A 14,923-nucleotide genomic window follows, 5' to 3' on the forward strand; every position below is an offset into this window, starting at 1 on the left:
TTCCAATTGAGCAGGGGGCCCAACTCAGGGCTCAGGGCTCTATCCCAGAGCCCCGGGGATAATGACCTGAGCCAAACACAGACTCTCAACCGAGTGAGACACCCAGGTGCCCCGAAAATACTATATCTTGATTTTTTTTTAAAAGATTTCATTTATTTATTCATGAGAGACACACAGAGAGAGGCAGAGACATAGGCAGAGGGAGAGGCAGGCTCCCAGTAGGGAGCCGGATGTGGGACTCAATCCCGGATCCCAGGATCACGCCCTGAGCGGAAAGCAGATATTCAACCATTGAGCCACTCAGGCGTCCCTATATGTTCATTTTTCACACAGCTAACTGAAGTTTAACATTTCTTCCAATTACAAAGATAACAAACAACTGCGGTATTAATGGTAACTGAGGCTTTGTCACCAACTGAAATTGCAGGTACTTTTATGTCATATCACAATTATTGAAAATAGTTCAAAGTGCCATTATGCTCAACAGTACTTCCAAATGACTGTAGTTAGACTTATTGCTAGATCTTGCCATTTTTTGCATTAATATGCAAACATTATACTATATAAAAACTTACGTATTTTCTATTTTGATAACTGTATTCAATGTAGTTGGGTTCCCTTGGAACCCTATGTATGTCTTTAAAAACATTTTGAGAAGAGGTCCATAGTTTCACTAGCCTGCCAAAGGGGTCACCAGCACACAAAGGTCAAGCCTCCTTGGTTACTACAGTGACTTTTGGTGCCTTAATTCTTTTGGTCAGTGTCCAGTGTGGCTGAGGACTTTGATCAGAGGATCAAAGCGGTTGGGAGAAAGTTGAGTGGACTGCAGCCTGCAAGGATTTCAGGAAAGCTCTGATGGTGCAAAGTGAGATGCTTCCCTCTAGTGGTTGAAATTCGGTACCGCGAGATTAAATATAATGCATGCCTTTAGGGACCTTTAGGGGATTTGGGGTGTTGGTAAGTTTCCTGGTACTTGGGTCTGAAATAAGAGAAACGGAGGCAGTGGGCAGTTTGATCCCCACTCACATATCCATCTATCGCTTGAAACCCTCTTCCTCGTTCGCTGCTCCAGCCCTCTTCGCTGTCAGCTTCCTCCCACTTAGGAAGTTGACTGAGGCTGTGAGGGCTCCTGGACTGCTCCTCCCACCTCTTCATCTAGATAATGGTGCCCTACATCCAGCTACTATCTGCCCCTGAACTGCCAGTCTAGGCCAGCCTCCTTGGTCACCCTCATGCAGACCCGTGCTTATGTCCTTCACAGCCCTTTCTCAGTTTGTAACTACATGGTACCAACCCTCTTCCCTCCCACCGCCCCGCAATTTTTTTGGTGCCACGTTTGTCTCTGAACTAGACAATAAAGCCTGCGAGGCAGGGGCTGCCTGCTTTCCTTCTCTGTAATACACACATTGCCTGCGCAACGATCCTTCCTTATTGACAGATGAAGAGTACATTTCAGATGGGAAACTCATAAAGGGATTGTGAATACTAGCAGGATGGATTTAGGCACATCACAAATCAAGTCAGATGGCCCTCCTTCCCCTATGGCACTCCATCTACCACCATGGCCCCTCTGCACTCCTGGCAGACCTGCTTACCCCAGTGACATGGAGACTTCAGGCCCAGCCCAGGAGAAACAGGAGAGCAAAATTGACAGGTCACGTTGTGCCCAAGATCGCGGATCCGAGAAACCACCGAGGAGCCGACACCGATGCAAACACACGAGGGTTGATTTACAAGCTCGAGCTTGCGTCCAAGTACACCCGACACAGCGGAGCAGGGACTTGGACCCCGAGGTGGGTTTTAGCTTAGTTTTAAGGGCTGGTCTCGGGGACCTCCAGAAGGGCTGGAGCAATTCCTCGAGTTCTGTTTACATTTTGATTTGGGGCCTTCAAGGGCATTGAGCTCTGTTCTCATTCTAATATGGGGCTTTATAGGGCGTTAAGCTGTAAGCTGTTTTTTTTCCTGTAACTGAAGTAATGTAAAATCCAGCTCTTCTTCACAGGGGCCTGGGACGGCCGTACTTGTGCTAACGCTGAACGTAAAGTGGAATGGCCTTCATTTTCTCGGCCTCCTCAGTCAGAGGTTAGATCCTGGCCTCAATGCTTCCTCTTGGGGTGATCTCAGCTTCCCTGAGCCTCAGTTTTCCCATCTGTAAAACAGTAAAAATACTAGTACCTATGGCACAGAATGGTTAGGAATGCTAAGGACGTAAGGTAAGTGAAGTACCGAGCACCTAATAAGAACTGGCCAAATGGTGACCCAAAGGAAAGCCAACCAAGCCTGACAGATCGCCCACTCTTGCTATTCTCTTGAGAAGCATCAGATTTAGAAACCAGAGGATCCTTGCAAACAGGGCCAAGCCTGGCTTTGGATTCTCCCGCTGCTCTACCTTGGCTGGGCTGTTCCCAGGGGCTGCTCAGAAGCCAAAGAGAGAGGCAGAGGATTCTCTTTGGTAGCTTGGCTACGAGAAGCCTTTGGCTCTGTGTGTTTCTCCGCCTGCTGCATGAGGCATCTCTGTGCTGGGTCACCAAGGCAGGTATGCCACTGTCCCTCAAGAGTGGTTGAAGTTGTGATTTCCTTTGCATCTTTTTACCCTCCGGCACTCCCTACCCCTTCCTGCCTATCTCTTGCTCCAGAGAAGAATAATCAAGTTAGTTAAGATGGAGTTGTAACATTTGAAATAGTCTCAGCAAAGAACTTCACAGAATGTATGAGTGAATGTATTCAGCAAGTAATATATTCAGCTCGATAAACATCAGTTGCATGGATTTCCCTATTTTTTTTTAATTTTATTTATTTATTCATGAGAGACACAGAAAGAAGCAGAGCCACAGGCAGAGGGAAAAGCAGGGTCCCGGCAGGCAGCCCAATGTGGGTGGGACTCGATCCCAGGACCCTGGCGTCATGCCCTGAACTGAGGCAGACACTCAACCTCTGAGCCACCCAGGCGTCCCACAGTGATTTCCCTATTAGAAAACAATGGATTGTCCCCAAAGCGCCTGTCTGGTCCGCCCTCCTAACTCATGTGACATCTGCTAAGCAAAAGGCACCTCCGGGCTTTCCGGAGAGATTGAATGAAGGAGCGCTCTGCTGAAGGCTGCGCTTTTCCTGGTCCTGGCCCAGTGGCGCTGCACCGCCTTCTACTACCCTCAGTTCTGCACAGTGGCCAGTAGAGGGCAGAAGCAGGTAAGGCAACAATACTCAGGACCCGCCAGCCCCAGAATTCCTGGCTTGAGGAGCCAAGATTGGTGGAGGAAGAAAAATGCTAACTATGACTGGAAAAAAAAAAAACCCAGTTGTTTTTTTCTCTCCTGGGGATCAAATGGAAGGAAGTGTGTAACTAGCGGGATTGAAGTTAGACTTATGGAAGAACTTCCAGAACACCAAGTTTGCTAACCAGAAATTTCATACAGGTGACTTTTTTTTTAACCTCCCCCGCCCCAGCTACATCTGCCCCAAGCAGAATAGACGAGAAAGGTGGTTCGTCCAGTCAAAGGCCAATGTGACCCATTAGGTGCCCTTAAAGTAACCCTTCTGTGTGTGCCTTAAATGACTCCATTCTTGCAGATGCAATCATAAAATAACTTTATTGGTCAGGTTAGCCACCACTCATGCTGTTCCTGTAATAGGGATCCTTTATAGAGGCATGATGGTGTTCACATGCAGATGCTTTCTGAAGAGCCTGGAGCAGAGGCAGCCTTGCCCCTCACATCAGCGCTCCTTTGTTGAAATGAGCTGGTTTGGCTTTTGTGGATTTTTGAGTCTGGAGCCAAGAACATAGTCTAGGGATCCTCCCCTTCACTTAAATATCAGTGATGGAATGGCATCTGGGCAGGGGCCAGGCTAGGGCTAGCTCTCCTCAGGCAGTCCCCGTCCCTGACCTCCCAGATGGCTCCATTCCAATGGTGCCCAAAGGAGCAGGACGCTTAGGCCCCAGGCAACATTACCTTTCAGACATGGGAAGAATGAATTGCTCTCCAGCAAAGCTATAAAGCAAAAGGCATCTTCAGTAATGAGGGTGCAGCTCAGAGATGTGAAAGCAGAGGGTTTCATCCTCAGCACAGGCCAGATTTGGCTGCCTGGCCCAGGCTTCACAGACCCAACAAGCATCTCCAGCCAGAGCTTTCACTATGAACTATGGCCTCAGCACAAATCAATTAATAACAGCCGAACCACAGCATCCTCCTTTGGGCTAGCCAGACATGCCCAGGGCTGCTTGGAGACCATTTCTCCCATCAGGATGTAGACCTTTCTGCTTGGACAAGAGAAGAGGACCAACTACCTTTCTCGTGCTTTGAGAACCACGTGCCTTGGAGGATAAAGTAAAGAGCTGCTGGGGGCACACGGAGGGTGTTTGGGGCAAGGGTGGAACTCTGGGGGCTACTTCCTCAGTTCAGCTGATTCGGGATGTTTGTCACTATTATGGATGCTGATGTAAGCAAGATATGGCCTTTCCTGTTTAGAAGTCTGATCCACCTTCAAAGAACTGCCCAGTTAAAATACAGCCCTATCCACTTATCAAAGCCTAAAGTTGCTTGTGTCTTCTCTCATCTGTCCCTGAATATTGCCATCACGCTGGTGACTTCCAACCTGGTAGCTTTCAAGGAGTGAGGTTAGGGAGGTGTAGAGATGACTCTTGGGTTCCTTCTACCCCCGGACACTAGTGTGAGTTCTCTGCACAGGCCATGGGACACAGGCCCACATGCCTTGGGCTCTCATGCTTCTGCCTAAGGCACAGAAGAGGAGTCTGTGGAGCGAGGCTGAGCAGATGAGGAGGGTAAGGAGGAGGCAGTTGGGTAAGAGGTATATATTCCGAGGAGCACTGAGAGGGAGCCCAGAGTAACTGCACCACCAGCCCAGCACGCAGGAGAGCTGTCTAGCGCTGCTCACAGAGAGAGCCAGGGATTGTGGGGAAAGCACGTTTTGTGCTGTTGCCCAAGGGCCTTGTCAAGTTCATGACACCGGATCATTGGGAAGAACCTAGGGGCAGTGAGATTTCTGGGGTTGGGATTTCCAGGGATTATATCCTCTGCCACCACGTCTGTCCTGAAAAGAGAGCCACAGCCATGTCTCTCAGTAAAAGGCTGCCTGTCCCCTGATCCCACCTGACCCTGACTACAGGGAAGAAGACTACAGAGGGAGCCCGTGGACTTCTGTCACATGATCTGTCCCAGACCTTCCAGCAAAAGCCAAACCAAACCATCAAGCCAAATGCAGTGGGGCGTGGGGGCCCTGGGCCCCGTGCCCTATGCAAGGGCCGCTCAGATCTCGATGAGGCTGGCAAGGCGCAGGCAGAGGGGCGCGTCCACCGGCATCGCGCTGCGCTTAATCTCGTTGCCGTCTAGGCGAAGCACCTGCAGCTTGGAGAAGTTCATGACGTCCACCACGGTGCAGAAGCTGCTGATGGAGAACTCTGTGGGGACAAGGGGGAAGGGGTGCAGAAGCCCGGATCAGAGACCCGGATCCACAGGGAGGCAGGTCAGCCTCTGTGAAGCGGCTTCAACCCTTCTGGGGGGAGCAGCGGGACTTGGCTGGGTGGGGCCATAAGCCCACCGGCACCGCGAGGGGGTAACACCAGGGCCAGAGCGGGATCGCTGCCTGCGTCTGCAGCCCTGGCCCCCCGAAACACCACGCCTTTATCTGCACGGTGCTCTGCAGACCCTGGGATGTCCTTGAGTGTCCTTCCAGCCAGGATCCGATCTATCGTTTCCCTTCTGTGGGCAGCAGTGGGAGCAGAAGGTAGTCAGAGACCAACGTTGCAGCTTCGAAGGACTTGATGGCCTTTGGAGAAGGAGGGCTTGTTCTCTGAGAAGGAAGACTGGGGACGTGGAGGGACTTAGATCTGGAATATCTCCTGACACTCTGGCAGATACAGAGGGTGGCAGGAAATGAAAGAGAGAAAGCCTGGGCAGGGAGACAAGTACCTCTACGTGCAGGAGCTTTGAGGGGGTGCATGTCTCCATTCTCAGTACTGCCGAAGGAATGAGCAAGGCCCGCAGATCCGAGAAGCTGGAAAAGAGCTGCTGTGGACCTCAACAGTCAAACAGATAGTTCCCTTGCCTCCTACATTTAATGTGAGATGGCTTACCTGACTCCTCCCTTTTTTTAAATCTCAAAAGATTTTTTGAAGCTGTTCTCCCCCTCTCCCCAAAACACATGATCTTAATGAACAAAATAGTTCTTTTGGGGTTTAACATAAATCCTTCTCTTTTCCCTCTGGTTCTCCTCTTGGACATATCAACCACTTCTGTCTCGGGTCTACTGGGTCAGGAACTTGAAGGGAACAAACCAAGAATTCAGCTAAAACTCCAGCAGGGATGACGCAAGTCACCACGAAGGGGTGCCTGAGGGCCGCCAGAAAACTGGCCTTTGCCGGGGGCGGGGGGGGGGCTCCAGGTGAAGTCACCTGTTGGGTCTTGGTGGGATATACTTTGAGGGCTGTCACTACATTGGGCAGACCCAGAGCTTGCATTTGCTTCCACCGGAGGCATTCCTCAGCCTACCTGGGTGGTCGGGAGGACTAAGAAGAGCAGGAGGAGCGGGAGGAGCGGGAGGAGGAAGGTTTTCTGACTCTTTTCCTGGGAGCACTGTGGCTGGCCTCAATGAGGTTGTGGTTGCAGGTGTGAAAGGGAAGGTTGCGAGGAAGACAGTGTGGGGAGCTTAAATAGGCTGGCCAGGAAAGTGCTTTGCCATAGCACTAACACTTGTTTCCAGTCTCTCCCAAGAACTGACCAAGAGGAAATGCGGCAAGGCTGCAACCCATTAACTTGTACTGCAACAAAGACACAAAGTCCAGCCCTGAAGAATAATAAGACACAGGGCTGGGGAGAGGGGAGAGGCTGGGAAATGCCCTTCTGTGGACAGCATTCAGTTGCAGGGTGGGAAGGGTAGGAAGGGAGACACGTGGGGACAGGGGTGCAGTGTGGTGGGGGTGGTGGGGATCTTGTGGACACTTTTGGACATCTCTTTTCTGGTCCCAGGAAGTAGATTAAGTGGACTCTGAATGGTCAGATTGGGTGCAGAGCTTAGGCTGGGGGTGCACCTGGGGTGGCCACAGAGAAGGATAGAGTGGAATGGGCTGGGGAGAAGTCAGGTAGTTCGGCTTAGAGATCATTTCCAAATCTACTGGGGACTGTACCAGATTGATTCTCCACCCCAGACTCGGGCTCTGAGAGCATCTGCTAAAATCCTGGATCCCTGCACACTTATATAAATACAGGGAATACCTAAGGACTGCCAGACACACCAAGTACGTGGAGTCTATCCACACAGCAGATGCACGGTGCCCCAAGTTTGTCTCCCCCAAGCTCAAGGAAAGGACAGGGCTTCTGCTTAGAGACTCTGGAGGACATTTTCCAGGCCAGATTAAATACTGACATAAGTCTTTCCAAATTCCTCCTGGGGTACCCACCCTGCTCCCTTGAATGAATAACATTCTGAGCTGTCTTCCCTTGCTGTTGCCAGGCTGGAAAATCTGAGGGAGATCCTAATGGAAGAGGGAAGGGGGAGGGAGGGCTTTATTCCCCAGCACACCCTTTAGTTTCTGTCCTCCATGTAGCTCCTCCCCCAGATTTACTTGGGTCCCACCCACCCCCACCCCCAGCCCTGCAACTGACTGTGGGAGGATGCCCTGGGAGAGGGGGGTCAAACTCAGGGCACTGTCCTTCCTGCTGATGGTCCGAATCAGAGAGGTATTCCTCATGTTCTCAGCCAGAAACACCTGGTGCCAGGTCCTCACATGTTGAAGGCTTGTGTTCAGGGTTCTACCTACGCAGGTGGGTACCTGGAGAGATGACTGCTCCCTTTCAGGGTCTCCATCTCCGCAATGCAAAGAGTAAAACAAAACGAAAGTATGCCTGTCAACTTCCAAGTGGCAATGAGAGGAAGAAGCTGGTAACTGTTATCGTCTACTGCTTTTCAGTTATGTGCCCAGCCCTAGGCCAAGCACCTCACATGTCTTAGTTTGCTAATTTAAGAAAAATTAAATGCAAGAATTGGTATTATTTTCCCTCAGAAGAAGACTGGCAGAGAGACTAAATGATAACTAGATCAGGGGATTTGGCTTAAATGATGCAAGAAGGGATTTGAGGGAGACGCTGAACATTTTTAAGTTGTTTGACTTAATGGAGAGCTTTCTCATCAGACCTTGGTCCACTTAGCTGAAGTGGTTTGATCTTCCACAGAGCTTTGGGAATGGGTGGACCAGCTTGTATCTGAATGGCAGATGTGCTCTGCAGAAGGCAGAGGGTGACAGGGTGCCGTGATGGAGTCCTTCCCACCCCAACTTTCCCAGACTACATATAATCAGGCAATAACTAATGGGTTCTCTCCCTTGGCAGCTGCTCTTTGCTGTCACATTTTCGGGGTCAAACATGACACATAATATGACATTTCTGATGTGGCAGTCCTTCTGGATTCAGAGTGGGGTGGCAAGTGACTTCTGGGTGGGATGATGGACAGCCACGAGTAAATGTCAAACCTTTTGTAGCATGCGACATCTCAGAGACGTCTCAGAGAGCTGGCCTACTCAGGAAAAGAAGAATCCTCCCTCCCCCAAAGAGAGACACTTTACAAATTAAACAGTCGTGTGCCCATGATGGGGTCTTGGGCTTCAAAGCAGAGGACCAGATAGCTCCTCACCTCGCCTGCCCTGCTGTCGACCTCTGGGCCTGGGTGCCTCTTTCACTCACAGGGCTATCCAGCCCATTAGCATGTTGCCAAATGACTAATCTGTTCCCTGAGCATGGGGAGCGAAAGGACAGAGAGAGAGGGGATGAAAGCTCAGTCCCTATCTGGGCTTTGATGGCTGGTTTGCTCACAGCAGGCTCTGCTTCAAAGCCCTTTGCCCATGGTGGGTAGTGAGTCCTTTCCCAAGGAAGGGGGTACTTTGCTGACTGGAGGAAGCCTCAGGACCTACGAGCTGGGATTCCAACATCAGAGGCCCTGGGATAATGTAAGCACTTTCTGAACCTGAGATCCTGACACGGATCCTGAAGAGCAACTAGATAATTCTATCTGAAATGAATATTTTGGTCATAAGAGGCAGAGAGGTAGCCCTTTGGATTCCTGTAGGCATTTACTGGGAAGTGCTTGGAAAACAAGAGGCCTGTGTCCTTGAGCATTCTACCCCCACTCCCACCCTGGAGCTTGTGGTGATAGGGCCCCTGTGACCCTAGGGGAACCTCTGCTTCCCCCACCAGGAGTTCCTTGTACTCCAGGGAGAACTGACCAGAACAAGTACCTCATTCAGCTCACAGAGGTCGCATGTTCTTATCCAACAGTTGTTATGTTCAAAAAATAAACAGCCAAAACCAAGATGGGCTGTGGAGGCAGGCGTAAAGCACATGTGGAAGCAGAGAGCTCATCCTCGTCTCGATCAGTAGTACAAATGCTATGGTTTCTTCACAGCCCACCTTCCTCCCAAGATGGACCCTAGAAGTCCTAAATCCCCCTCTCCATGAACTGCTCTCATCCAAACCTCTGCACACTTCCCTCTTGCTGCTCCTCAACATATGAGCAACTCAGACACACAGGGACAGGGGCTGTCCCCTACAGGTGACCTATTCAGTGACTGGTTCCTGTGTGACACTTCCACTCCCTAGAATGGCTTTGTCCCTTTCCCTTTCCTTTGGCCCGCACTCACTTATCTCTCAAGGCTTACCTCTTCTGGAATGACTTCTTCCAGGCCACCCCACCCCCTACTGAATTTTCCCAGTACTGCTGTTTGGTCTAGGGACATGCCACTTAGTACCTCTTGTACAGGGGGAGAGCTTGGGTTGCAGATTGCTTCATCAGTGCTCTTTGGTTCCCTATGTCTATGGCTTTTGTATTGCTGCTAGCACTCAGAATAGGGTTTTTTTTTTTTTTTTCAAAGCTACTCCCCACTCCCCTTTGTCAGTGTCTCACCATTGATCCTATTGCCTTGGAGGTAGAGATTCTCCAGGTTGGTGTTGACTGGGGGGATCTTCTGCAGCTGGTTATAGGAGAGGTCAAGCTCCAGGAGACTGCTGGAGTTGAAGGTGTTAGAGGCCAGGCCATTGTTGGTGAGACTGTTGTGGGACAGCCGCACATACAGCAGCTTGGGCGACCCCCGGAAGTAGCTGTCAGGGACCGAGTAGACATTGTTGTGCTCCAAGTACAGCTGCTCCAGGGCCGAGGGCAGTCCATCAGGCACCTTCCGCAGGTGGTTGTAACTCAGATCCAGCAAGATCAGGGACCGGAGGCCCCTCATTGCACTGCCCACCTCCTGGATCTCATTGTGTTGGAGGTACAATGCTGTGAGGTTCTCCAGACCCTCTAGAGCATTGTTGGGGACCCTCGAGATCTGGTTGTGGTCGAGATGGAGCTCCTTCAGCGATCGCGGCAGCGGGCCAGGCATCCGGGTCAGGTTGTTGTGGTCTAGGTACAGCCTCTCCAGGTGCCTCAGCTTGGAGAAGATCTTCCTGCCCACCTTATCACTGGTGATCTGGTTGCCATGGAGAGCAATCCAGAGCAGCCCCGTGGCATTGTCGAAGACACCTTCCTGGATAGATGAGATCTGGTTGTTCTGGAAGTAGACGTACTTCATGCGGGAAGGGACGAAGGGCAGATACTTGAGGTTGCGGTTGTCACAGTACATGGCTGTGGGGAAGTTGGGTGGACAGTCGCATTCCTGGGGGCAATCTCGGGGCTCTGGCGGGGGTGGAGAGCCATAGGCATAGGCAGGGCCTTCCTCCACCCCGTAGGGGTAAGGCTCATAGGGCTCATAGGGGTAAGGGTCATAGGGATCATAATAGGAGGACTGCTGGCTGCGGAGGTAGTGGAACCACCAAAGGGGGTCTTCATCATACTGGGCCCAGGACAGGGTGCAGAGCCCGGCCAGCAGCAGGAGGGAGGCCCACTGCATTTTGTCTCTCTGCAAGAAGGGAGAGAGAACAGAGCAAGCAGGCATGAGTTAGACAGTAGGGAGGCAGGGAGGCAGGGAAACGGGGAGGCCAGCCTTGGGCTGTGAGCAATCAGCTCTAACATCTGCAGTAAGCCCCTGGGGGGCGGGGCCACCCTGCTCTCACTTCCTGCACGCCTTCCCCCAGCACCGGCTCAGCTCACTTGATCCGGCTGGACTGTGGCTACCTGGGGGAGGCAGGTGCATTCTACCTTGCTCATAGAGTCACAGAAACAGAGCCTTCCAGACTAGAAGGAATTTGAATGGGGGGCACTGCATTTCTTTCAAGAGGCAGGTCCTTAGGAGCCTCTAGCAACCTGAAGGTTCTGTGGGGGGACCTGGTGAGCCCACCACAATCATGCCCGTGGCGGTGGTGGGTGCTCTTCAGGCCTGAATTCACATTCAGTTTGAACTCCCCAGGGATATAATATTTTCCAAGAGTCCAAGGAAAAAGCTCTCTGGTTCTCTCCATGTTTGTGGGAAACCTCCAGAAGCATTTTGAGACCTCAAAGGGGGAGGATCTGAACTACACCTAGAAGATCTTTTGGTCTCTTGGGCAAGCTGGGGGTTTCTGGTTTCTGGTCTCTGGTGAGGGGTGTGGGCTGTCTGCAGTCCCCACAAGGCTTGGGTGACCTTTCAAAGTGCCAGTGTCCATAGCAGTCTGCTGGGTGAGAAAACTCTCCGATTGGCAGTTTGTGACTATGCATGCAACCTGGCTGGCACAGGGTCTTCATGCCATAGCTACAGTCCTCTCCAGATTGGGGACACTGGCACCAGGTATGACACTGGTCTTCTAGGATGGGTTCTGAGTGTGTGGAATCTGAGTCCATGCACTCGGGATCTCTTGTATAATATCTACTAAAGTGTGTTACCTCCCCTCATGCTCCACCATAGACATTATGCTAGAGCCATGTGGAGCCCAGAGAAATGAATGAAGAATGCTGAAAAATGGAATAGGGATTGAAGAAAGTTGTGTATATCTAAGAGAATGTGGCTTTGGAATGGGCTTCTGGCATCTCTCATTCTGAGCTATTTATGATGACATCTGGATTACCAGCCCCCATGACTACCCCCTTCTCCTCACCAGTGCCAGGCAACCTGTTGCTTTGAGCTTGTATGCTAGCGAGATGAGAACAGGGCAGGCTTGGAGAGAAATGTGGGTTTGATGCGTTCTGGGAGGGAAACTGAAGATATGGAAGATGAGGGACCCTACTGGTCACCCTACTCTGAATTCCTATAGCCAATGCACTGGATAGCCCTTGTAAGCAATGGGAACCTTCCAGAGGTAAGAGATTCACCCTTGGGCAGAGGAACCTTAGAACCTTTCTTGGTCCTGGAAGGGTCACATATATCCCTCACACTGCTATTAGGCCTCCTCAAGTTGGCAACTGGAGACAGAAGAAAGAAATCTAAAAGTCGGCATCAAATCCAATGAACTGATGGGAAAGACCCTGACTGTGTCACTCAATCTAGTCACCTTCTGCAACCGTTCCTCCCAGGCCCCAGACCTCTCTATTTCCTAAAAGTGATGCCCATAGGCCTCCTTCATTCCATTAGCCTCTGGGCTGCAGAGGAGAGCCACCTGGCTCATCCTCAAGCAGCCTCAGGCCTCGGACAAAGAGCCCACAGTGTTTCTGAGAAGCCAACCCAACTGCCCACTGCCTGGACACCCTGGCTGGGCCCTGGCTCTGGCCAGGAGTAAAGATAGATGGAGCCCACTGCCAACAGCGCATTTTTCCATGCACAGCCTTAGGCTGCTGCAGGGCCAAGGTAGCTGTCTGGAGGCTGGCACAGTGAGCCTCTGTCTCCATTTTTCCTTCCAGACTGAGCATCTTGGCAGACGAGATCCACCTTCCTCTTCAAGATCTAGCTTTCCAGGGGCTGTGCATCCTACCCACTTTGGCCTCTCCTTAGGAGCCATGGCTGCTAAGAGAGCTGGGTGGGGAGCTTCTGCCTCTCTTCCCCTCTGTCTCTTAGCAGTGTTGCTCCAGGGTTGTACACTTTTAAATCCCCCTGCCCACCCTAATAGTAGAGACCTTCCTGGTACTCCATGAGTCTTAGGGAGCTGACTCAGGATTTAATGCTGTTCTCTCATTCCCCCACTCTGGAGAATGATCTTTGCCTCTTACCACATCAGACCAGAAGTCCTCCTCTCAGCTGGGCTGGACCCTCCTTCATGGCTCCCTGAATGTGGTTGATTCTCAACATTTCTCTTTATTCTCTCCCTTTCATCCCAGCACACACTCTCTCTCTCTATCTCTCTCTCTCTCACTGCCCCCCCATCCTTCCCCTATAACAGCACTCAGATACCATAGTCTGCCTACTGGACACACTGCAGGGCTGGGGTGGTGGGATTATGAGTATTAGCAGAACCGAGCTGGCTTCTCTAGATACCTGGTCCTTCCTTTTCTCATGCCTGAGAAGTGGAGGTTCCCCCTTCCCACAACAACCAGAAAGGAACTGTAGGACAGGGCTAACACATTCCCTCCTCCCCCATGCCTGTCTGCAGTATCCTGGCGTCATGGCCCAGATGGGAGCATGAGGAATGACTCCCCCCTGCCAGCCCCTCTCCCCATGCTCGAGCTCTTTCTTTTTCTCCCGTTATGGAACTACAAGGGACAAAAACTTAAGTAAAATGACTAAACTTACCTCCAGTTGAACCTTTCAGAGAGTGACCACGTCCCTCTGTCTGGCCTCCTTGGGTTGGAGAACGTGTGAGAGAGAGAGAGAGAGACAGAGACAGAGTGTCTACTGAGAGTGTGCGGGTCTGTGCCAGGCCAGGGTCCCGCCCCCAAATTCCGGATCAAATATTGTGAAGAGAGGGACCGAGGAGGCTTTTTCGGCTCTGCTGCAGGGGCGGAGCTCACACTCCACCAGGCAAAATCCTTCAGTCCTGACTTAGAAAAACCACCTTCTTTCCACTCACTGATCTTCCCTAAAGCATTGGCAGCTCTGAGTGTCTTTCTGCTGAATGGGTTAGTGGCATCCTAGAAGGTATTTGCACAGCTTCTTACCAAGTGCCTGGATTTCTCATTTAACCCACAAAGGCAGATGCAGGGCTGGGGAGGCCCAGGATTTGGGAAGAGCCATCTTAGTTCTTTCAGCAACCCCCTGTGTCCTCCCCAGAGACCCAGGACTACTCTGGCCTTTTTGGCTCCCCCTCCATGCCAGTGGTTACTGCATGAGAGGGCATGACACAGGACAGCTGGCTCTGGCTCTGGTTGCATCCCTTATCAGTGTAGACTCATCTGGGCAGGGTTTCTTTCCTCCACTGGAATTAATGGAAAGGAAGGGGAGCTCACATTTGTGATCACCTATTATGCACTACCACCACACACTTTCATATAATCCCCTGGCAACCATTCTATTGTCTCTATGAATTTGACTCCTCTAGAAACCTCGCATAAGTGGAGTTGTACAGCGTTTGTCTTTTTGTGGCTGGTACTTAGCATAATGTTCTTCAAATCCATCTGTTGTAGCGTGCAGCAGAATTCCCTTCCTACAACATTCTATTGTATGTGTAGACCACATTTTGTTTATCTGTTCATCCGCTGATGGACATTTGGGTTGTTTTCACCTCTTGGCTGTCGTAAATAACACCGCTATGAACATGAGTGTACAAATATCGTTTTGAGACCCTGCTTTTAATTGTTTTGCATATATGCTCAAAAGTGGAATTGCTGGATCATATAGTAATTCTATGTTTAATTTTTTAAACCACCATACTATTTTCCATAGTAGGTGAGAATGCCATCAGGGCACAAAGGTTCAAGTTTGAAACACTCCTTATTTAAAAAAAAAAACAAAACAACTGAGAAAGGCTCAGATTTGAATCTGAAGAATTTAGAGGTGTGAAGGCAGATGCAACTTTTGGTTGCTTCAAAAGTTCTGAACTGTGTAGGCCATCAGAAAGGTCCTTGTTAGAAACCCATTCTTCTCAGGACTTCTGAAGAGTCTTTTAAAAGATTAAACATAATGAATGGGTATTTGCTGACCACTTGC

The 14,923-nt window shown here is 50.7% G+C and overlaps 1 protein-coding gene across 1 annotated transcript; it reads right to left on the reverse strand.

The window, feature by feature from the left end:
* Positions 1 to 3,568: 3,568 nt before the first annotated feature.
* Positions 3,569 to 13,760, reverse strand: FMOD (fibromodulin). Its single transcript, XM_025421215.3, has 3 exons — positions 13,571 to 13,760; positions 9,907 to 10,894; positions 3,569 to 5,413 (listed from the first exon to the last, which is right to left on the reverse strand). The coding sequence occupies exons 2-3, from the start codon at positions 10,883 to 10,885 to the stop codon at positions 5,262 to 5,264; spliced, it is 1,131 nt and encodes a 376-aa protein (XP_025277000.1). The 5' UTR covers positions 10,886 to 10,894; positions 13,571 to 13,760; the 3' UTR covers positions 3,569 to 5,261.
* Positions 13,761 to 14,923: the final 1,163 nt, after the last annotated feature.

Source organism: Canis lupus, chromosome 38, assembly GCF_003254725.2.
Source record: "Canis lupus dingo isolate Sandy chromosome 38, ASM325472v2, whole genome shotgun sequence".
Classification (NCBI taxonomy): domain Eukaryota; kingdom Metazoa; phylum Chordata; class Mammalia; order Carnivora; family Canidae; genus Canis; species Canis lupus.